At 41.7% G+C, this 25,221-nt stretch overlaps 1 protein-coding gene across 2 annotated transcripts in view; it reads right to left on the bottom strand.

Annotated features, from left to right (window-relative positions):
* The window catches only part of RAB31 (RAB31, member RAS oncogene family), a 64,416-nt gene that overhangs the window by 13,829 nt on the left and 25,366 nt on the right, over nt 1–25,221 (bottom strand). For both annotated transcript variants that reach the window (XM_038175592.2, XM_072034703.1), the window contains exons 3-6: nt 22,290–22,371; nt 8,560–8,631; nt 6,770–6,876; nt 1,501–1,610 (exon numbers count right to left, since the gene is read on the bottom strand). In XM_038175592.2, the coding sequence (XP_038031520.1) occupies nt 1,501–1,610; nt 6,770–6,876; nt 8,560–8,631; nt 22,290–22,371 (371 nt within the window). The remainder of the gene's footprint in view (nt 1–1,500; nt 1,611–6,769; nt 6,877–8,559; nt 8,632–22,289; nt 22,372–25,221) is intronic.

Consider the following 25,221-nt stretch of genomic DNA (forward strand, 5'->3'; position numbering starts at 1 on the left):
AACGACGAAATCTTGCTGGATCTGTGATGAAGGGAGAGAACTAGATGTCACCCTACCTTGACTTCAGCAAGGCTTTCAACATTTTCTCCTACAGTATCCTGATATACCCAAGTCAGGCTTTTATAGTCTAGATAGGTAGACTATTAGCTGTGTGAAAATTTGGCTGGATCATCAGACTTAAAGACCACTGGTTAACAGTATGCATCGACCTGTAAGCCAGCTACAAGTGGAGTACTTCAGGTACCTTGCTTAACATCTTTTATTGGTGACCTGAAGGAGAAAAAATACACACCTACTCCAAGCCTCAAGTTCAAAGGTACAGTCAATATACTTGAGGGCAGGGCTGCTGTTCAGAAGGCATTAGGCTAGAAGGAGGAGTGAGACAACAGGAGCATTATGTGATTCAGAAAGGACAAATGCCAAGTCCTTCATGGGGAAAGGAAGAGCCCCTGGCTACTAGACAGGCTGGGGACTGGCAGCCCCGGGAGAAGCTCTGCTACAAAGGACCTGTGGGCAGCAAGTTGAGCACAAGCCAGCAGTGCTACCTGGCAGCAAAGATGGCCAACAGCATCCAGAGTCATACCAACAACACCTAAGCCAGTAGGATCAAGTGAAGTGTTTAGCTCCCTCTAGATAGCGTAAGCCTGCTGAGTAATGCATCCAGTTTGGGGCACCACAACCTAAGAAAAATGTTGGCAAACTGGTGTGGCAGTGGCCAAGAATTGAACCAGGGGAGGTTCTGAGTTGATACGGGGTGTGGTGGAAGGAGAGGGCCATGCCACTGTGAGGACTATTTAAGTACTGGATTTGGCTGCCCAGAGAGATTGTGGGACATCTACCCTTGGACGCAGCTGGAAAAAGGCCTGAACAACCTGGTCTAAACTCACTAGCAAGTCTGTTTTGAGGGAGAAGTTGGACTGAAGGTCTCCTGAGGCCTCTTTCAGCCCACAAGGTCCTGCAATTCCCCCCACTCTTAGCCAGAGACTCAAAGTGGAATTTGTAGGACACAAACTGAACCAGACATTTTTTCTGATCCTTGTAAGGAACGTCAACTTCATCTTGTTAAAAGACTTAGAGAGATTATTTATTTATTTATTTTTAAATGGATTCCACTGCAATGACTGTTTTCTACTTGTTGTAGCCCTCCAGGCATATTTCTCAACATTTATGTTTTTATCAACATGATGATAAGATCAGCAGTGTCTCCTCTACAACAGACTTGGTCTGAAACATAAGACATGACCCAGTTTGGGATTTAGACACAGATTTAGAAGGAAGAGGCCTACCCTGTATCTACGATGTTTTGCTCTAGCACATTCAAAGTCACTCTTAGCTTACATCTGCATAAAAAGCAGCCACACTACTGGCCTAACGAATTTCTTGATGTCCTTGGGAAAGAAGATTTTAGACCCGAAACAGACAACGATTTCCAGAAGCCCTCTAAACAATCACCATTTAAAATACATAAGTAAAATCTTGTTTATAATATAATTTACTTACTTATTCCTTGAAAGAGTTCTTCAATGTTAACAGCATTCTTTGCACTGGTTTCAACAACAATTGCACCTATAGATTCTGCGTATTCTTTGGCATCCTTGATAGGAACCTCCCTATAAGAAAATTGACAAATAAATGAAAGCAGTTTTTCAAAAAAATAATTTATTTTAAAAAATAGCTTATTTGTTGTAATTGCTCAAATCTTTATCTCAGAATGATTAATACGTGTTGACAAACCATGTGATTCCTGCTTCCACCCTGGCCCACATGGATACAGCAGAATAACTCAAGAAAGACGGAGGCAAGATACAAAAGACCATTGTGGACTTCACAAAATCACGTGTATCAAAAGGCCTGGGTTTTGCTTGTTTGTTTTTTGAATGTGTCAAGTAGTAATCTTTGGAAGGTAACCAGATCCAGAACATAGGTGTTTATTCAAATTAACCCTTTTGGTCCTTCAAGATCCTTCAACCCTTCAACCCTTGGATTTCCTTCAAGAAGAGCTCCTTTCAGAGCATTAAAAACATGATTATCACAACAGTACTGTGGGTTAAAGTGTACCAAATATCTCCAGGGACAGCTATTGCCCATCATCCTCTGAAATAGCTTCATTTTCATGTTCTTTTTTCTTCTTTCTCAAACACACAAAATGACATGATTGTGATACACGTTTCAGGTGGTCATAGATGCCTGCCTTGACAGAAATACATTTAAAAACAACGTTGCAGCTGAATACTGTCAGTTCACTACAACCACATACATTAAATAAATCTGAAGCTTCCTGCAGTGCAACACTGGAACATTAAACACAGCCTAATCAGAAAAGCATTAGTATGCTCGTCCTCCCCACAAAAGTCATCTTTTTCTTTTGTCATTTAGTCACGCTCAAAATATCTGTATTTCACCAGATTAGTTGACCTGCTGTTGAATGCATGCCTTGAAAGAAGTGAGATAATTTAAATGATAACCCCATTTATTTGTCTTTTAAACATGACCTTAGTAAGAAAAGCATTAAAGCACTAGCAAAAGACCTACAGCTCTGCTGATGCAGCCAGCAGCAGTGATGTCCTTACTAAGTATTCAGACAACATAGGGTATGACTACTGTGGAAGAAAACAATAAGAGCATCGTATATCTAAGAGTTTGCAATGTGAAGGAAAGTAAGGCAGGCTCTGAAAAGAAATATGAAAGCCATTGACTCCAAGCTCATTGGCAAGAACAAATCTGAGAGTACCAGATTCGCTGGGGGAATAAAACCAATTCATTACATGTCACCAAAGTGATGCCATCCTAAAATCACATCCTCATTTCGTAGCCAGGGCTTCATGCGTGAAATGTTGGTAAATGTAGTTTACAACATGCAAAATAACTGCTTCAGACACAAAGCAAGTCCCACGCTGATGTTGCGTCTGCCTGAGCCAGGTGGCTACGCTGATCCCGGCTGTGCCTGACATTATCCATAACCCCTGCTCTTTGCTCTTCCTGACTTTTGAGCAACACCTCAGAAAAAGAAACTGAATGTTAACATGTGAACACATGCTGAAGTACCAAGCCCCGGTACTACTTTTATTTCCAGTTGTTCAGTATTTCAACTGTTGTGTTTTGTATGGCTTTACTGTTGCATGTTGCACAGAATTTGCTTCAACACCTTCACCCCACAGCTGTGAAGTACTAATCCAGAGATTCCTCGTACAATTTCTTCCTATTACCAGTGCCTCGGACTTTAACAGAAGGTATCTCAGTGGGAGCACAACAGTGTAATTTCCCAGTTAGTTTATGGAGGTATATTATTTTAAATAATTCAGGTCTGCTGCTCATGGGAAAAATCTAAAGAGGTAGAATAATTTCCTGATTTATTACAAATGGTTTCCAAAAAATTAGACTGCAATTACAGTATCTGGAGCTTGCTTCCACTACTTGCTTCTTTTTATTACATGTCTTTCTAATGAAGAAGGCACTGTGAAAGCAGCTTTCCCCTTGCTAACTGTGAAACTGCACCTTGGCCTTTATCATGAAAGGTATTGCCATTTGTGGATGGCCACGGAGATAAAATAAAAAAAATTAAAAAAAGTAAAAAAGGAAATTAACTACATAACATAATATTCAAACCACAGTAAAGCACACATTTCAGAGCATAGGGTTATGTAGTGCAGGCTTGCTGTAACTTAGATAAGAAAGCAAACTTCAGCATTCCAGGAAAAGATAAAACAGCAGCACATGAGAATATTCCAAGGAAGCATCTCAAAACCTCTGAGCCCTCTCTGATGACATTTCTAAAGGAAGCCTATAAACTCCCACAGCACATGGCAGTAAATACCTCCCTCCAGTGCTGCTGGAACTGAAAACTCCACTTGATGTACATGTGCATAGCCTGAATGTCATCATGGCTAAGCTTCTACCTTGTCCAAAAGAAAAAGCACAAACGATCAAACGCTAAGCCAATAAGTGAATAAACATTAAGATGGGTGAAGAAGGCAAGAGCCACCATTATAGTGTTGAGAAAGTTCCAGGACTACAGGCAAAGTGAGAAGAATACTCGTTTTGAAATTTATCAATTATTTCATTTTATGCTTTCCAAAGTGTTCTGTTGATTCAATCCCCACTGAGATTTTCTGAATAGTTACTGAAATAAATAAATATTCCAGATGGATAGGGGAAAGATCTGAGCAGGAAATTTTGATGGATTCTCTAACCAAGGACCTGGCACTTTCTAGTGAACATTATATGTTAAGAAGGTGCACCATATTTTCAGAGAAGTAAGCACTACTCAGTTGCTGTTATGACTATTACTTCTTTATTGCTCATATATATATATATATATATATATATATATATATAGGACATTTACAACTTTTTCATATTTATATCTCAGCTTCTGCCTTTGAAACTACTTTTTAATGACCTGTCAGAAGGACAGGACACATATCAGTAGGAAAAGGTTATTACTTAAAAATATGCCAAACATTCAGCAGTATTATAGTCAACAGCATTATAGCAAAGATGGGGATTTATACTAAATAAAACTGCCTGTCTAGCAGTAGAAAATCCTTCAAAGTGAAGAAGAAATTTACTTCCACAAAGCACCAAGAACTGCTGATAGCCTATTAACAACACTGAAAAGCAGCATGACTACTGTGTGTCCCAAATCCATCTGGCAGATCAAACACAGTTTTTAGATGCTAAATGAGGAGGGTAACATGGCCAATGATTATGAAAAATAGTGCCAGCCTTTTGCCAGAGGAAAAGAATCAGTTCCTACTGCTTCCATTCGTACCTCCTTATATTGCCTCCTACTTTCATAGAGATGGCAGAATGAAATCAACTGGGACCTGGTCAGCCAGTCCTCTATTGCTTCCATTCATGTAGGTTTTTAAAGCAGCTGTCTCTCTAATTCCCAACAAAATATCTGCCAGAAGTTCTACAAAACCAAATAGAGATGCCAAAAAAGCATACAAACAGCAGCTTGCTTTCGTGTGCTCACATCATCTTACTTTTAAATTCTCCATGCCCAAACACATATGCATTTCTACTCATTGAAGACAGTGTGATAAATTGGTGACACATTCCACCTATAATCATTTTTACTGAAGACACTTTTAAGACATAAAGCAGACAGAGAATGCATACAGATACATGTGTTGCAGAAACAATCAGATTTCTGGAAAAACTGTGAAAATAAAGTGTATGATACAGTCTACTCTCTATTTGTCCACCAAAAATCTCTTTAAATTCACATTGCTGGATGCCTTTACAAAGAGAAAAGGCTGAGGGGATGCAGAAAGAATAATTGAAGAGGAAAAAAATTCTCAAAACTTTTCATAATTATGTGGGGGAGGGCAACAATATGACTAAGAGTTATTAGTTCATTGAGGACAATGAGCACCATGCAAACACCAGGACATTTTGTGCATGGAAGAGCTGCACTGGCCAAACAGGAGCAAGAAATGGATGATCAGCAATCAGCAGACAATAGGTAACGTCTGAGAAAACATGGCAGGAAAAGCACAGTCACTGAGGAACCACAGTATTCTCACAACACTTCTATGGTGCAAGCTTTTCTTCATGTCCCCACATTAACATGTCTCCAGTAGAACACATTTGAAAGCTTGCAGCCACAGCAAGTGCTACCAGAAGGGAGGGGGAGGAGAGGCTATAGATTCATTTGCAATTAGTGCCATTTTTGACAATCTCCAAATTTATTATCCTTGATTTAATCGGGCAAATGTATTGCTCAGAACATTTAAGCAATAAATTTGAAGTGACTCTCAGGGCAACCGAAAGCTCAGATTCCTGCCAGCTGATTTTAGCTTTTATTTTTACTGATCATCCTTTCCTCTTGTTTCTGCTTCAAATTTGGAGACCTTTAATTTCATAGTACAGGACTCAGTTTCACCATGCTGACAAACATATCACTTCATCGTGTAGGAGATACGAACATATTGTGTCCCCCATTCTTAGAAAACCAGGAGTCTCCAGTGTCAGGGCTTGTTCAGGTTTTACAGAAAGCTGTCACTCAGATTTGTTTTGGTTTAGGACTGACTGAGGATCGAGAAAAAAAAATTACACAGGCTCAACCCTTATATATTCCTTGATTTATTAAACACTGCATCACTCACTTCAAGTTACACATGTGCTTCAGAGTTCTAGTGAACCTGGGCCAAAATAACGACTATAAAACAACGGGGATGTATCTGAACAACCGTGACAGTCTTTGACGTCCTTAAAAGAGAGCCAAATATAGCCATGGAGCTGAAGCAAGAAATAACAGTCATGGACTGACACAAAGGTTTCACTGTTGTGCAACAGAATGTGCTTCCACTCCCCAAAAGGACAAATGCAAACCCAAAATACAGCTAACAAGCAAAAGAGTGAATCTAGCTTTGCTCTCATCCCAAACAACTATCTCGGCAGATTCTGCCTTCCCCTCACTCTCCCAAGACATTCTTGCTCCGCACAGGTGACAAGTCTGAGGTCACGCTTGAAGAAAATACACACACAAAAAAAAACACACACTTTCTACATCCCATATGAGACAGTTTCAGTTGTTGCAAAGCATATAGCACAAGTTCTCAAAATTACCCTGAATAAAGTTACTCTACCTCAGGCCCATCCTTCTAGCTGAGTTTTTCATTGCTGGGTTTGCTCATACCATAACACATTCCGCATTTTTAACATGATTGGAAGATAAAAGTAAAGCAAATTGGTTACTTGAAGGAAGAAAACGCAATCAAAGTCACTGCAATCAAAGCAACAGAAAAAATGGATGCATTACCTGATATCAGAAAGATCACATTTGTTTCCAGCGATGGCCATTACAATGTTTTCAGGACCATGTTCTTTTAGTTCTTTCACCCATTTCTTCAAAGTATGAAATGAATCCTAAATCAGAGAGATGATAAATAAGCTAAAAGCATAGTTGCCATTGATGTTTCTATTTGATTTTTTGTTGTTGTTGTTGTTTTTGTTTTTGTTTTTTTTTCCAAGTCAGAGAAGCACAGCTTTGACAGTACTGATGTAATAGTTTCAGACCTCAAGTCCAAAAGAAGATTGATGGATCTATGCAATCTGCTTTCCAAACTACATCATAAGACTGTCCCAAATTTTCACTATTGTGAAACTTGTTCACTATTTTTAAATTTCTTTATTTTCAGGCAGCACTGAATGTTTCTCTTAAGTATTCACTGATGAAGAAACTGCCACAGCTTTTCTTTTAAGTTTATTTAGCAGCTGATTTCCTTCATTTTTCACATGAGCTTCATTTGTCTCATTTCAGCTTTTGCCTAAGGGATTATCTCAGTCACTCTCATATTTTCAGCAATGTCCAGAAGAGTTTTCAGTGACCCCTCTCTTTCCTTCTCACACACATAGCCACACTCCTGCATTTCCAAATTTGTGACCTGGTAAACCTCAATTTACTCATTAGTAAATGAAAGAGATGAGTGACAATTCATCTGGCTTTTTCCCTCCAAGTACAAAATTCAAATACTTTTTGATGATACCTACCTTTTAATAGTAAATTTTCTACTTGTGCACACTACTGAATTAATGGGATTAAAATCACTTTTATTCCTAGAAAAATTCATTTTACTACATTAATTTTAATATCTCTGAAGGGGGAGCACTGTCAGTCATTTGGGAAAAAATACCCATTCCACTCTAGTGGTCAACACTTTGAATACTAAGCATCAAAAAGTGAAATACACATCTCCTACTTTCCCCTCTATTTTGTGAGTTGTTCCACATAAGTTTGGAAAAAGGATGGCAAAACCAAGTTCTATTCTTACAACACATTGCAAGATAACTAACAGACATTTAAATCACAAATAACCATCAATTCAGTATAATTCGCTCATTCTCATATTTTCTTGGCAAATTAGCAAAGGAGAATAGCACCACTGTGCTATAGTGGCCACCATCCGCTGCCACAGATCGTTACACTAATGCACTGGAGAACCAATTCAGCCTTGTCAACTTAGCAATAAATAATTCAATTTGCAAGATAGGAATAAAATGCAAGTGAACTGTTATGTCCATCCATCCATTAAAGTCTCCTCTAACTTGGCTTTATCAGTAGGGGGCTTCTTTCAAAAACGGGGGAAAGGAATTCAGCTAGAGCCTCCAACCTCCTCTGGCTAAGAAATGAGGAAGAGCAGTTCAGCATCTGAAAATACAATTTTCATTCCAAATGAATAATGTTGAGCCAAAGGTCAGAGACTTATTTCACTACTGGTTTCAAAGTTAAGCAGCTATGGAAGACTTCAGTCCTTCAATGCAAACACGAAATTGTATGCTTACTTAAAAATAATTGGTTTTAAATCAGTAACATGTAAACGACAGAATTTCTGTCCAGTTGACAAAGCAGCCAGCTGTTTTTTTTACAATAAAATTCATTTCCACCAGCTCTGGGTGGCCCTGCTGAGCAAGGGGATCGGACCAGATGACCTCCGGAGGTGCTGCAAACCTCAGCCCCGCTGAAGCTACAGCTGAAGCTGTACGTTTTACATCAAACCTAGGCCCAAGCAGAGCACTTACCATAGGCAGCAAGCATGCAGAAAGCCTTACCTGCTTGGTGATATCATAAACTATCACAGCTGCTGCTGACCCTCTGTAGTACATCGGAGCCAAGGAGTGAAACTGTTAAAACACAATGCCACACCAAAAAATAAATAAATTGTGAATAAAACATCATTTGTCCCCTAGAGACCAGGCCTCGGTGGTGGTTGTGGGCCTCCAAATTTCCTTAAATCCCCAGGAAACAATGAAAATGAGTCCTCCCTCTTTTCTCCTGCTGCTCTTCATCCTGCTGGACATAGTGGTCAGCACTATGGGCTCTCTGCAGCTTTGGCATTATAGTGCAAGGACTCCAAGGAGTTCTGACATGAAATTCCCTGACATTTGGAAGCCTCACCTGACAACATATATACCCCTTACACTGGCAAGCACCAAGGTTTTGCTCTGTAGTTTTTAAGACTGAATTCAGCTTGGGGTTGAGGTTTGTAATAACACTGCAAATCACTCTAAATTAACTTGTCAGAAAACCATGAACACCTGTCATGTTTAGTTATCCTATACTGTAACAGTTTGAAAAACACGGGTTCTTGCCGTTTAAGTTACTCTTCAGCTCGTTTCAAGTCAAACATCCTTTTAAGAAAAAACAACACAATAAATATGTTCAATATAACAACAGCTTGCCAATGAGCAGCACAGTTTTCACAATTTACCATGACTAAGCACCTGATTTAGAATTGCATCTTGCAATTACACAGAGAGAGGAAGTCGAGAAGCCTTTTTGCTGATTCACCTAAAGCTATTCTTAAGCAAACCAAAAATAATCTGCCTTGGAAAATACGCTTAGCCTCATTGCACTCATGGAGCCATTTTGCAGATTTTCATGCGTGAAGAAAGTCACCTGTAAAAGCTTTGTACAAAACTGCAGCTAATAGCTGAAGATGGGTCCTGAACCAACTGTGTTATTAGGGCAGGGCATGAATTTCAATGCCTGGTGAAACCTTTGTACGGGCCCATGTGTCACACCGCAAGCCCCTGCAGTCTCATGGGACACATCTTTGCCTGGAAACTGTACGTCCAGGCAGAGCATTTACACCCAGGCAGCCCAGGAGTGTTTCATGCCATTTCCCATGCAACACAGAAAGTGAGTTATTCATAAGAATACGAGGCCATGTGCCAGTGTGTAAGCTGTTCATCCAGTTCAAGGTCGGTGCTTGCCCGTACCAACGGGGAGGATGCACACGCAGTAAGCGTGACAGATGGCCAAGAGCTGAAGTGCTTTGGGGAGGGATGCAGGTGGAACAGCTCATTAATAGGAGAAAACAGCAGGAAGGGGGATGAGGGAAGGAGAGAGGAATCAGCCGAGCAGCCAGGTCTGCAGAAAAGGGATCAGCCAAGATCCTGAGGGAGTCGGGTAGATGCGTGTCTGCCAGGCTTTTAGATGGCGGCCTTATTGCATGTTTAATGCTGTAAATGCTTTTCAGCATTTTTAGCCCTCCAGATCACTACAGAAACCTCCAGTGTGTTGTGTTAAAGTACCCTGAAAATCAGGGAGCTTAAGTGAGGAGGGCAGTCTGACCTTTCACCATGGATATGCACTCCTCCCAGTCTGTAAACTTCTGCGGAAAAAAAATACATATCCCCTACACATACTAGTTTGGTTTTAATCTAGATGACAAGGCATTCATGAATTTACAAACAGCTCCCAGATAACAGTAATCACACTTCACAGGAGCCATGCAGTTAAGCTCACATGCTTTGGATTCCTCCAGCACTGGCCCAGAAAGCACACTGGAAAGCTGTGCCACTTCTTGGGAATGGCAGCCCTTTTTCTTTCGACCAGGTGATGAGAACACTTTCTGTAATAACCTTTCCCTGAACAACACTGCCAGTGTTAATGCCAAAATTAAAAACTGTGCAGAAAAGTAGGCATTTTCCACTGGATCCTGGACAAGTACGTTTTAATGAAACCAGGAGGCAACCTACCAATATTTTGGTAGGATTAATTTTGAGCTGGGTTCCCAAACCAGCTTGTTGTGCATTGGGTAAACCACAAGCTCAGCCAAAAGGAAGGAGTGGGAAAGCATGGTGGAGAAAAATGAGGAAGGGCAGGACCACTAGATGCCAGATTAATAGTGGTTCAGACCACACTCAGGTAACTATATACTTGCAAAATTACTTTGTGCACATCTCTCTGCAGGTACAGCCTAGTTCTGCAATCACTTTTATTTTTTCCTTTTATTTTTTTCCCCTCTATAATGAAAGCCATAATCATTATAAATCAGTGAAGGTAAAATGCAAAAACAAAGAAACCCTCTTTCAAAACATTTTGGAGATTAATTAATCACTTCAACAGCATGTCACATTCCATTAACAGCAACACCAGACTCAGCCAGCTGACCCTGTCCTTGTGTCAGGAAACACAAAGTGGCACACAGAGGCGCAGCACGCAGGAGGAATGCGGTTCCTCTGCTGTTTAAGACAAAGTAATCCTTTCAAATATTCCAGTTCCTTGCAAGCTAGCGAAGAGGGAGGGTAAGACCACTGCAAGGGCGACTCAGAAAGGCAACTGCCTTTGAAAGGCACTGAGCTTCAGTATAGATGTTGATAATATGGAAGTGTGACCTTCCTGCCCTGTAGTGCTGAATATCTATTTACTTGCTCAGCTGGCAGGACAGTTATTTCCCCTTCCATTATTTTACTGTAATATCTTGGCTATAAGGCATTTTAAGAAAACATTTCATTCACATTTAAGCATTTTGAGCATGCAACTTCTTTTTTTTTTTTTTTTTAATATCGTGATAGATTTCATCCAGCGCGTACATTTAATGACCAAAATGGGATTACAGTGCATCTTAATGCAATTTCCTAAGGTCTGTAAGGAAAGAAATACCGTAAAACTTTTTAACAACAAAAAGTGCACTAGTAATAACTACCATCAATTATCACAGCACAGAATACTTATCAAATAAAACCAAAATTAAATCCCCTTTTTCATCTCTTTCATATAATCCAATAACAAACATCATGATATACTAAGTCCCAGTCATAAGAAATCACTGTTGTCCAGGAGAAAACAGAAAAATAATCTTTGTAGCACCAAATAAATCAATGGGCATCGAAAAATTGTAACTCAAAATAACTTTAATAAACTAATAATAATAGACTCTCTTAACAAATGTGTTTTATCAGCGTGGATTTTCACAGGTTACAAACAAACCAGTAGAAATATACAAATAACTACATTTATTAAATGCCTTCTCTCCCTCTCCCGTTTCTTTCTCTTTTTTTTAATTCCACTGCCCAAAAGCAAAGCTGCCTTGAATATTTTTCTGGCCTAATTACCTGGAAAAAAAGAGTCATGCAAAATTAAAGGGATATATAATGCTAATGTGCAAATTTTTCACCTGCCAAGGACCAAATGTGGGACAGAAGCCCGAAACAAGTGTCACACAGAAAAGCAGCTCACCGAGTTAAATCTCACGGGATTAGCTTCTGTATTAGAAAAGTACAGTGTCTATAACCTCGATTTTATAGCTCAGTATTTCTGTATCCAGAAATTCCCAAGAACATTAGGAGAAACAGGAGCAGTTCAAGACTTGGCATGAGGACAGCTCTGCTTCTTAAGAAGGGCTACCTGAAGGCTGGGTAGGCAGCCACAGCTCTGCCCTATGCATCTTCCCCTTTGATAGCCCATTCCCCCTTCACTGCCACCCCAAACTTAACAAGGAGTCAGCCCCTATGTAACCTACAAACAAGAGCAGCCAAACAGTGAGAGAATCACAGAATCATTAAGGTTGGAAGAGACCTTCAAGATCATCTGGTCCAACCATCACTCTATTACCAATGTCACCCACTAAACCATGTCCCCAACACCACGTCCAACCTCTCCTTGAACACCCCCAGGGACGGTGACTCCACCACCTCCCTGGGCAACCCGTCCCAATGCCTGACTGCTCTTTCTGAGGAGAAATGCCTCCTCATTTCCAGCCTGAACCTCCCCTGGCACAACTTGAAGCCCTTCCCTCTTGTCCTATCACTAGTTACTTGTGAGATGAGGCCGACCCCCAGCTCCCCACACCTTCCTTTCAGGTAGTTGTAGAGAGCAATGAGGTCTCCCCTGAGCCTCCTTTTCATCAGACCAAACACCCCCAGCTCCCTCAGCCGCTCCTCACAGGACTTGTTCTCCAGGCCCCTCACCAGCTTCGTAGCCCTTCTCTGGACACGCTCCAGCACCTCGGTAGTGAGGGGCCCAAAGCTGAACACAGCACTCGAGGCGCAGCCTCACCAGAGCAGAGTACAGGGGGACAATCACCTCCTGGTCCTGATACAGGCCAGGATCTACCAGCTCCCACCGTCAGAAATAACCACATCACTTAACCTCTTTCAAAAGTCGACCAACATAAAGTCATTCACTTTTTTTTCCACGCTGCTCCTACAAGGATGATATCATTTTGGCAATTACAAGAATTCTGACTTCCTAGCTTGAATAACTAAAATTTAAGCATCAGTGCTTGTCTTTAGCTGAAAGATCGATACAGAACAGTCTGTTAGCTTTTGCTTTGCCAGTCTGGCAAACCAGGCTCTTTTAGTCAGAAGATAAGGTAAGTGCAAGAAGGCAGGACCTAACAGCCTGCCACCCGGTGTCCCTTCTGGGCACTGAGAATACCTCCTGTCTGTGTAATATGTCAACCATCGTGAGCAGCTCACCCAGCACGGAAATTCAGAAGTCCTGTACCTCTCATGCAGCAGCCACAAAAACCATGCCGTTTTGTGCAGAGCCTTAAGGTAGCAGGCAGGGAATACCAATCCATGTCCACCAGCAGCCTGTTTTGCTTTTGTAGGGTTTGGTTTCAACCTGTAAGGCTGAGGTCACCACCCCACCCAACGCAACAGTTAAGTTTCAGGGGCATACCACCTTTCATTTCAACAGCTACATCCAGGCTAAAAGGGCCATTCAAAATATAAACAAGGAACATATTTTACCATACCAAAGAACAAAACTAATGACCTGCGTAGCTTCATGCAGTCTCAATGACTCTTTCACACAAATGTTTGAAAACTTCAGAGCACACTCCTCTACCCACGTGTTCCCTTTGCACTTGTGGCTTGCCATTGCTGCCTCTAAGGAAGAAGTTGTGAGGCCACACGTGACTTATGAAATTTCCTTTCCCGTTTTTCTCTCGGAATCTGACTAAAGACAGCACAACCCTCTCAGCTGTACAGCTGTAGTGGGTTTACATGGCAAGGTTTTGGTAGCAGGGGGCCATAGGAGTGGTTTCTGTGAGAAGGATCTAGAAGCTGCCCCATGTTTGGGAAGGGCCCCATTGTTTTCCAGAGCTGAGCCAATAAGCAATGTTGTTTTGCGCCTCTGTGAGAGCATATTTAAGACAGGGAAAAAAAACGCTGCTCCACACAGCAGCTGGGAGAGTGAGAGCAGTGAGGAACAGCCTTGCAGGTGCCAAGGTCAGTGTAGAAGGAGGGGGAGAGGTGCTCCAGGCGCCGGAGCAGAAGTCCCCTGCGGCCTGTGGTGAGGACCATGGTGAAGCAGGATGTCCCCCTGCAGCCCATGGAGTACCACGGTGGAGCAGGGTTCCACGCTGCAGCCCGCGGAGGAGACCACGGTGGAGCAGGTGGCCCTGCACCAATGGAGGCTGCCGCCTGTGGAAGACCCCTGACGGAGCAGATTCCGGGCCGGACCTGTAGCCCGTGGAGAGGAGACCACGCGGGAGCAGGTGACCTGGCAGGAGCTGCTGCCCGTGGGGGAGCCAGGTTGGAGCAGTTTTCTCCTGAGGGATGGACCCCGTGGTACGGACCCATATCTGGAGCAGTTCTGGAAGAGCTGCTGCCTGTGGGAAGCCCACGCCAGATCAGTTCATCAAGGACTGCATCCTGTGGGTGGGACCCCACAGCACAGGGGACGAGAGTGACCGAGAAGGAGCGGCAGAGAAGAAGCGCTGCAGACTGACCATAACCCCCATTCCCCCGTTCCCCTGCGCCGCTCGGGGCAGGAGGTGGAAGAGGGTGGATGGGGGGGAAGGTGCTTTTGCTTTCTCTCCTTTGTTTCTCACTTCTCTAGCTTGTTAGCAATGAGCAATAAATCTTACTATCTCCTTATGCCGAGTCTGTTTTGCCCGTTACAATAATTACTGAGTGATTTTCTCATCCTTATCTCAACCTTTGAGCCCTTTTCACATATTTTCTCCCCATTCCTCTTTGAGGAAGGGGAGTGAGAGAGCGGCTGTGGTGGAGCTTGGCTGCCCACTTGAGCGGAACCACGACAACAGCCCCGTGCCACTGAGGACAAATCCACTCTTAAGTGATGCAAATGCAAGTTCAGCATAACCCAGAGCTGCTCTGGTTGATTCCAGGAGCATTTGGGGATTTTGCAAGCCCAGATCTGGCCATCTCGCTGAAGTCAACAGAAGCTTCACCCATGCAAAGGGCAGAAAAATAGAAACAATCAGCTATTAAGGAATTCGCCATTTATTTAGAAGCTCATCAACTTTTTTTGTGGAAGTTCCTTTGCTTTCCATTTCCCATGTATCCTGTCACTGAAGGGTATCCTTGGTCTTAGGTAACACCTTTTACATATCCTCTGTACTAACTGCACAGAATGGGGAAGAAGAAAACCACACAAAGTAGCCGTATCAGAATAATTAGAAGAGAAAAACAAATTCAAGGGAGCACAACATAAATCACACCCAAGTTGTGGTAGTGAAAGTCTCTCAACCATGTCTTGTGTAATATTAGTTCAGAAAGCAAAAGAGAGGCCAAATTAATATAAAAAATAAGAACTGCCACTCCTGCCTACTTATAAAGAGGCTAACAAATCCTGCTGAAGACAGCTTGGGTTCATTCAGTCTGCCAGGCACACCAGGGAACACTAATTCATGTCTGCAGCTCTTTGCACCATCCTGCAGCGCTACACCCCAGCACTGGCTCTCTGCCACACCAGCCTGTCTCCTCCAAACTCTATAGCCAAAAAGAAAAAAATAATTAAAAAAAATAGAAAACACCCACAACCCCTCGATTGGATTGTTTGTACCATACTGGACTGTAAAGAGCATCACTTGTTCTTGCTGCTGAAGCATTACAATTTTGCCTACACTCATATCCAGGAAGGGTAAGGATGCACAGCACAAGCAGAAGCAGAGCAGTACTCAGAGAGCTGCACACCTCCTCACATCAAGCACTGAATTCAAAGAGTATTTTCCACATGGTGCCTTTTCAAGCACCTGCAGGTGCATATCCGCACAAGAGTTGCTTCCTGACTGGCGCAGTCATTTAGCTAGATTTCATTCTCATTTCTGAGAAGCTGCTCTCAGACTACTTACGTAGCCTCTGAGTGGCCAAGACCAAACCCCTCAGCTGCTCTTGAGGTGCATAGCACGAGCTCATTGCAGAGGTCTGTGTGCCATTAACAGCACATATACCACAGCCTGGGAGCCTCTACTTGCCCAAGTCTAGGCATTTCATGCCTTTTTATCATCTTCAAGGCATGGCAGCCCTCCCCAAAAAATAAATAATAATAATACAGGGTGTGGAGAGAAGCAAAGGCAATAAACCAGAAGTGTCAAACAGATTATCCCGAAACATAAGCTTCTCACACAAGCAGCAGCAAAGGAAGGGACAAAAAATTCCTGACATTCTCAGCTGGCAAAGAGTGAATGGAAAAATGTTATGCATGAATGCCACTATCAGATACGATTTAGCATTTTATAACCTTGAATAGTTTTCGCTGCCATGATTCAAGACCATGATTCTAGTTCTAAGGAAGCTTTAAAATGTATGCGTTTTCTTATATCAGTGTTTCATGAAGGTCAGAAGAAAAAAAAAAAAAAAAAAAAACAGTCAAATATCACTCCTGTAAGGATATATAAGAAATCTCAGGATTTGCAAGCTTAGTAAGTCAGGGAAGATCTGTTTCTGACCTATATGTATTTTTGCTAGTTCAATTGATGATGATTTACATAAAAGAATGAGCATTCTTCTCAAAGATGTAAGAATTCCTGAAGCGAGGAGGGAAAAATGCCAACATTTTAAGGTTATCTATTTGAAAATATTTTAAATAAGCAGAAAATAAACCTTTGCAACAACACAAAAATGACCTGTGCTGAGCCTTTCCACAGTTTACAGTCACTAAACACACATGTAAAAGACACCACGCCTAAACCATGGCTCAAACTACACATGCTGCAAGTTCGTTGAAGCTTAAGAAACATGTTAGCGTACAATGACTTACCTTGCCTTATGCTCAGCCTAAAAACAGGAAAATAAACATATTCACTCACTAGTTCCAATGCCACTTGTGCCCTCATGAACATGCGCTACCAAATCACCCGTTGACCTTCATAGCACACTGGCAGTAGCTCACCGTGGGGATGTTCTCACATCATGTGTAGGAAATGAACTCACAACGTAGCTGTAGGCTACCATCACAATCACCCACATACAACTGTAGAGCAAAATTCAGACGTTTTCACTGCAGAAGCAACTCGAGCCATTGACACACGCTGTTACCTCCTCCCAGGGCAGTGAGATTTTAGTGGGAATTTATACAAGCTTGGTAATTATGTTGGCAAGGCACGATATGCTAGTAACCATTGACCTGTTCTCATTTGAGATTGAGTCCACACAGACTGGACAGCTCCAGCACCATGCTGAGTTACAAGGTTTTGTTTCTGGAAAGAAGTCATCTTAGGATGCAGCCAGATTTTACATTTGAACCAGTTTCTCATGGTTTTGTGGTACCAACATTAAGGTACCCTGCCTACTCTCCCCATTAAAGAGCATAAATTCACTACTTCTGTTTAGCTCCAACATCTAGGATACAGCTTAGGAGAAATGATGCAAAAAAGCCCTCCTATCAAGGAACATTTACACATCTGGCATTCGAATCACCAGAACAACTACTGTCACCCAGAAAAGAGGTGACTATGAAATGCTACAGATATATTTGCCAATCTTTTCCTGGGAAATCATAAAATAATTAATGCTAGAAAAGACCTCCAAGGTCATGTGATCCAGCTATCCCCCAACCACCAATAAACCATGTCCCTAAGTACCACATCAATGAACAGTTAAAGGAAAAAAAAAAAAAAAGAGTAAACTTAAAAACTTAAAAAGGACAAAGATAAATTTTTCTGCCCTAAAAATATGGCCCTCAGGCTCCCTAAGTATTTGCTACAATATTCCTCAGCTGGCAAAATGGAAAGCTGGCAGCCACCCAAGGTATTCAGACAAAGCATTGTAATTAGAAGCTACTTAGGGCATCATGAACCAAAATATATGCTAATAAAAACATCATTAGCTAACTTGTGAAGAGATTGTTCTTAGGGAAGGGAGTCTTTGCTAACAATAACATAATTGCCATGAATTTAAGTCCTGAAGTCCACAGCAACAATTTAAAGCTGATGGGGAAAAAAATGTAAGATGGGCAGAAAGGGAGATTTGGAAAACAGGCTGGGTGGAGGGAAGGTGACAGTCTGAAAAACAGAATAAAGTGAGCTCATCTGAAAACAAACCAACATCGCACAACTGGGTCTGCAGAGACACAGAAAAGCAGAGGGATTTTGTTAAGCATGCTGCCAGTTTAACGCTTTGCCTACCCAAGAAAGGCAAAAGAAGAAACAAGATAAAAGGATTAACAAGCTTTCTCCTTTTGTCATCAACTACAACATATGTTCTCCACAGCGAACACTGCTGGAAAGCCACGTCCCTCTCCCCAGCTCTCCTCCAAGAAGCGTGCTGAGCATCCTCTGCCACCAACACTGCGATAGAAAAGCTTTTCATCTCCATTCTCTGGTGCATTGTTGTCATTGTGCGGAAGTGACAGCTGCTTATTATCTCCCATGAAATGGCAATTTTAGTTACTTCTTGGCTCTGCCTGCAATTCCAAGTCTCCTGACACAAAAGAAATGTTGTATCTAATATCCACACCAATAAGAAGTTATCTGCTCTCCACAACCAAGCTCTGGCTGGCTGGTCTGTATCCTCAGTTTCTTCAATAACACCCAAGCATTACTACAAGCTTTCAAAACCAGTAGTGACCAACGTTTCCAAAGGCTTGAAAAGCTACAAATGGGTATCTGAAAGTTGATTTAATGCCTCAAGGGGGTGCTGAGTGCCTCCAGCTTGCTTCTCTCTCTCCTTTGCTTCCTCACCATCCTGTGTGTGACTCTTCAGAAAAAGTCCCATGAATTCCCAGGTTCTCTCAGCTTGCTGAGGGGGGCCAGGAGGCACACAGCATGCAGACACAGCAATAGCTGGCACAGCTGGGGAAGTACAGGGTCCCCCAGCTCCAGAATAAGCACATGCATGTCCTGTGCCTGGCCTGGCATTTAGAAGAACAAAGTCAAATTAACCCAATGTTGAAAGAGCAGGAAGTCCTAAACAGAGTTATCAGCAGTATTGACAGTAGAAGTACTGAAAAAACTCCCAGACTTTATCACTGGAACATAAAGACTCAACAAAACCAAAGAGAACAAGGAAAGGACAACATTTGTTAGTCTGCTTACAAATGTATTCTAAGTTGTATTTCTCAAAGCAGAAACACCATTTAGAATGCATTCATTAACATGCTACAAAAACAGCAACAGGCCCAGAGTTTGGGATAGGTTGCAAGCTTTGGGTCATCGCTGTTCAGAGGATAGCTAGCAAAAAGTCATGCTTTCTTGAATAGCATGATCAGAAGGAGCAACATGATGAAGACAACATAATGAGTGTCCCAAATAGAAATTAAAATCAATAAGCTACTGAGAAGCACAACGTGTTTACCCATACAATGGGGATGTTCCAGGACAGAGAACCACCTGAAACAACATCGACCTCATCTTGAGAAATTCAGCTGACTTAGAAGATAGCGTTCAACAATTACCAACATCATTCATCACCCCACATTACAACAGTCCAAAGGACTGGGAATGCATTGTGGAAATACAGAAGAAAAAGATCCCTAGGCTCTCTTTAGGACCCTGGCCTAAGGATGTTATGATTCATTATTACACATGAAAACCATTAACATAACTTATATGTATCATATTCTGAATAATTTAGCCATATTTGTGGTTGCCACTGCTCATCACTGTTAGAAAAAGGAAAGGAAAGCAGATGTTTGGAAAAGGCGGAGGGGGACAACATAAAGGACTAGATGGGAAGGACAGATTTTGTATCCAAGAGTCAAAGCTCAGTCACAGATTTCCTGCCTCAAACGAGTTATCATTCAGCTTCCTAAATAATACTTATTAATACTCACCTACTTTAAAAAACTAATACTCCTAACATGCTTTGAGAGTCTTAAGATTATGCAGGAAAATAGATTCACATTTATACCTACATCTCAGAGTTATATATAAAGTACACAACATGATGGGTGAACAATTAGCTGATGGGCTGAGCTCAAAGGGTGATGGTAAAGGGGGTGACATTAGGCTGGTGGCCAGTCATTAATGGGGTTTTACAGGGCTCCATTTTAGGGCCAGTTCTCTTTGATGTTTTTTATAAATGATCTGGATGCAGGACTCAAGTACATTCTAAGTTTGCAAATGACACTAAGTTAGGAGGAGTGGTTGACGCCCTCTGGGGCAGAGAGGCCTTGCAGAGATGCAAAATAGAAGCTGGGCAGTCACCAACAATATGAAGTTCAACAAGAGCAAGTGCTGGATTCTGCACCTGGGACGGGCAACCCTGGCTGTGTGTACAGACTCTGGAGAGCAGCCTCTCAGAAAGGGATTTGGGGGTTTTGATTGACAGCAAGCTGAACACAAGCCAGCAGCGTGCCCTAGCTGCCAGGAGGGCTGACCATGTCCTGGGGGTGCATCAGGCACAGCATTGCTAGCAGGTTGAGGGTAGGGATTGTCCTGCTCTATTTTGTCTGAGTGCAGCTTCACTTCAAGTGCTGTGTGCAGTTTTGGGCACAACATAAGAAGGACATAAAAATGTTAGTGTCAAAAGGAGGGCTACAAAGATGGTGAAGGGTCTGGAGGAGAAGATGCATGAGGAGAGGTCCCTTGGTTTGCTCAGCCCCGAGCAGAGCAGGCTGAGGGGAGGCCTCATGGCGGCCTGCAGCTCCCTCACGAGGGGAGCGGAGGGGCAGGCGCTGAGCTCTGCTCTCTGGGGACAGCGACAGGACCCGAGGGAATGGCATGGAGCTGGGACAGGGGAGGGTCAGGCTGGGGGTTAGGGAAAGGGTCTGCACCCAGAGGGGGGTCGGGCACTGGGACAGGCTCCTCAGAGTAGTGGTGATAGCACTGGGCCTGCCAGAGTTCAAGAAGCATTTGGACAACACTCTCAGACATATGATTTAGTTTTTCGTTAGTCTTGTGTGTAGTCAGGAGTTGGATGATGATCCATGTGAGTCCCTTCCAACTTAGGATATTCTGTGATTCTATGATTGTGTGCCAAAGACCTACAAAGGAAAAAAAAAAAAAAAAGGCGGAGTAGGGCAGTGGAGAGAGGAAGGGGAAAGAAGAAGCAAGAAGAAGCAAACCATGGGAAAGCAAATGAACCTTTGCTATCTCTGACCAACTGAAACTCCACACACAATCTTCTTCAGCTCCAGGTCATTCAGAAATGGAACAAAAAAGGTTCAAGGGAAGGGATGATGCTGTATTTCATGAAAGTTTTAAAATATCTCTGTTCCCATCATAAATAACATGCCAAATTGCTAAGAGTCAACAGATTTCAGCAGGCCCGCTTTACGTCATGCTGCACATTGTAAAGAAAAGCATGAGTATTTCCTGCACTTAACAGCAACATTCTTTATTGTCTGCAATTCACACGCGAGGTTTGGAGAACACAGCAGGATGCAGCAGGACGGACAGTGCAGTCTGTATAAGCACCTAATTTTACCCCACCCTACCATGAGCATAGCTGCTTTTTTCTAAGAACAGGAGCAGTGTAATTTAACAGCAAGTTTTAAAGATGCTTTAAAGCATGCGCATGGATTTTTCCTTTTATTTTTATTTTTTTCTCAACATAAAAGTAGGCATAGATTAAGAGAACTCTACAGTCAGCCTGTTGCAGAATACCACTGCCATTAAGCCTCTTAAAAGAAACAAATGACCAAACAGGCGTATATACAATCAATATGAATGATTGCCCGTGATTTCCATTATGGCTTTTTTGAAAAGCCAAAGGAAAAGCTATTTAATTTGAGCAATTCACTCAACCCACTTGGGGAAAATTAAGAAAAAATAAATAAAATCAAGAAACAAACCCTACATGGTTCAGTTTGCCAGTACTAATTTCAAAACCAACACCAGCAGACACAGCTTGTGCCTATATTCAATGTCCCAGCTCAGGACAGTCTTGGAGTCACCACCAGCTTAGCCAAGTTGCTTTCCAGTGTAAATGAAAGCTGCCACACATAAGCCTGGAGAAACAACATGAGAATTGCCCAGCCTTCAGGCACAGCCCAAGCTGTGGCAAAGAAAGTGGCCAGTAACTTACACAGCTGCCCTTGATGATCACGGTGTGGGCACAGGTAACACCTGCAAGCTAAGGCACAGCTCCATTGTGAAACCAGAGCTGAAATCCACAGCCAGCTTTTCTTTTAGGTCAGTTGTACTGTCAGCCTGCTTCTGCATTTTCCCCAGCTGAGAAATGGGAACCTGTTTAACAGTGACTGCCAACCACCCACTTCACAGAGCCTTACAAAAAATTCAGCAGATTTACACTTGCAAAGTCTTCTTAAGATGAAAAAAGTTTTTTGGTTTTTGTTTGTTTTTAAGTGAGCAAATGCATTATAAGAGACCACGATGTACTGCATAGTTAATACTCACCCGCTCCTGACCAGCTGTATCCCAGATCAGAAATTTATGAAGCTCATTCCCACAAGGCACAGTTTTAGTCATGAAGGATGCTCTGAAAAGAAGAGTAGGAGGATCTCATTTATGGTTAAAAGAAGGAAGCAGCATAAATTCTTTACATGAGTGACATTAATTTAAAAAAAAAAAAAAAAAAAAAAAAAAGGAAACTCCAGATCCTAGCCAGTTCTGCTGGGATAGACTACATATAGGGAACCACCAAAACCTGGATAAAATGCCTACAAAAAGTGAAAAACCTCTGCAGCTCAAAGGGCTCATGTGCACAGGCACAGGAACACAAACGCTCCTGCCACTCATGCTCAGATGCTGCTGCCACCTGTCTCCATCTTCTTGGTGATACAGACCTGAGAATATGTCAGTCAGCATCATACCAGGCAACAAATACATGAATTTTCAATTAAATCTAGGAGGATGGTCACTTTGATCAGTAGGGAACAGACAAGTCACCTGTTGAAATGCACAGAGTAAATAAATTGAAATAAAGTTCTCCCCCCTCTCAACACAGATGAAGAAAACTTTGTCGCTTCTTTTATTTTTTTTTGTAGGAAATGTGATTTTCCTATGGTTTCATAGTGTGACTTCTATTCAGAAATAACTTTTTAGGCTTTTTCTACATTAGAGCATTTGAACTGAAAGCTGGCTAGGAGAAACTGCCAAACTCTGGTAGATTTTTTTCCCTCATGCTATCTGGACACTGCTGAGCAATTTCTGTTGTGAAAACTTTTTTTTCCCAGCTCATAAAGATGCATTTGATACAATGCACTGTCATAACAAAAGCACAATTATATCAAGGACATATGACTGATCAAAACATCTGAGAATGATGTACAAGAGTTCTTCTCTACAGCCATCTGCAAACTGCATGAATTTAACAATGCTGCATTGCATACAAAAATATTAAGTAAGGCAAGCAAACAAGTAATAAGCAAAAATAATAAGCAAACAAATAAGCAAAAAGCAGCATTTTCTTTGGTTATTTTCAGGGTGGGTGCTTTCAGCTTAATGCTTCTACTTGAAGCATTAAGCAACACTTCACTGTTCCAAAAACAGGAACTTCAGAGCCTCAGCAGCTACTGTAGATTTCAAGGACTGCATATTTAAAACTAGATTAACTCTGAAAAAATAATGACAACAAAAGACTTATTGACATAGTCATCCTACACAGACAAGCACTATCATCTGCATGCAAACTAGCCTTCACAATTTAATCCTCAAATAGAAAAATATTTTTCCTCTGTTATCACAATTATGAAAATTAAAGGATTTTTTCCCCATTTGAGCAGAAGACATTTACTTGGCAACAACAACTACTTGGGGAAAAACGCTGATGATGACACAGAAGCGAAGAACCACTCAAGTTTCCATCAATTTCTTCACTGCCAACAAGTGTCCTTCAGTCAGTAATGTTACTCATTATGTGCTTGCTTGGTTCCCTTCTCTCTGCCTATTTTTCTCTATTCATTACAAGTGGGAGTCCAATATTGCCCTGGAACTTCAAAAAGTTCCTCTTCATTCAAACACAGAGGTTTGAAAGAAATCTTGCAGCCCTCCGAACAGCACTCAAAAAAATTACCCATCTTTCAGAGCAGATTTAAAACAGCTGTAACACACAAGAAAGGTCAGCCTTTCCACCCAAGTTACTCCTTTGTGAATATCATATATTCAATTCCTCTCCCCATAAAAGATCAAGAATTTTCAATTTTTTTTCCAGGTAATGCTGGATTTGGCAGATTTGTCCCTAGAATATTAAAAGAAAAAGAAAAAGAAAAAAAAAAGGAATTAAAATCAGCTACAGGACTAGTATGCTTTTGATGGTCTGAAATGAAGAAGCCTGTCAGTTTTTCTACAGAGCAGGCGTTAATTATACTTTATTTAAATTGCATTATCCTGTCTTTTTCAAAACAGGGACAATCCTAAACTTAGATGAAAGCACATCCACACCTGGGAACAGGCACTCTCAATATCATGGTCTAGCCTGACAGCATGCACAACTTAGGAACATTAAGGGTTTGCCATCATTCTTCTGTCACCACTCAACCATGGGATGTCCTGGTCATTATGCAGATCATAGCCTGTTTGGGTTGTTAAGATCCAAGGATTAGATTTGATACCTCATTGACCACTTGGAACTAAAGTAATTTTAATCCTAAACTCCTGTGATCAAAGCATCATCTCCCATGGGAAATTCTTGATGAGTAAGAGACCTAAGATGGGTGTAAGACAGGTGAAGAAAAATGTGATAAATTAGAAAGGGAGCAGTAAAAAAATAATTCATGGGATTATTTAGGTGTTATGGGCTCACTAGGAACTTACAGGGGAAAAAAAATAAATTACGAGGTTCTTTTTCTGTTCCTTTATGTTCATGGAAATCTGAAGTATCTACATGTTTACACAAACAAAAAATACCAGAGTTTAGCCTCAAGTCTTCTTTCTGTGAAAACCAAAGCAACAAGCCTTTACTTACAGTTTCCCAATTGTTCTGCTGCATGGAAAGTAAACAATAGATCATGTGGCATTCACCCATTGTCAGCTCATATACATATAGGTTCTCTCTATATATTAATATATATAGAGATATATATATATATATTAATATATATAGAGAGAGAGACATATGTGTTTAACATATATTATACCATACACTGGCCTGTGCAAAGGGTGACAGGAACACAAGACCTGGAAGCCATGGCCATGCACAACACAGGTTGGTAGAGGTCCTGGGCAGCTCCAGCAAAGCGGTGATTTCAAGAGACATCACTCACATGAGAAACAAGGCACAGCTCTGACAGCCTCTCCATCAGAGAGCACGTGGCCATGAAATAAATTACAGCCCACTTTGGGTTCCCAGAACAGGGAGAGCAGAGCAGAGCTGGTTTGGGCAGCCCCA

Source organism: Anas platyrhynchos, chromosome 2, assembly GCF_047663525.1.
Source record: "Anas platyrhynchos isolate ZD024472 breed Pekin duck chromosome 2, IASCAAS_PekinDuck_T2T, whole genome shotgun sequence".
Classification (NCBI taxonomy): Eukaryota; Metazoa; Chordata; class Aves; order Anseriformes; family Anatidae; genus Anas; species Anas platyrhynchos.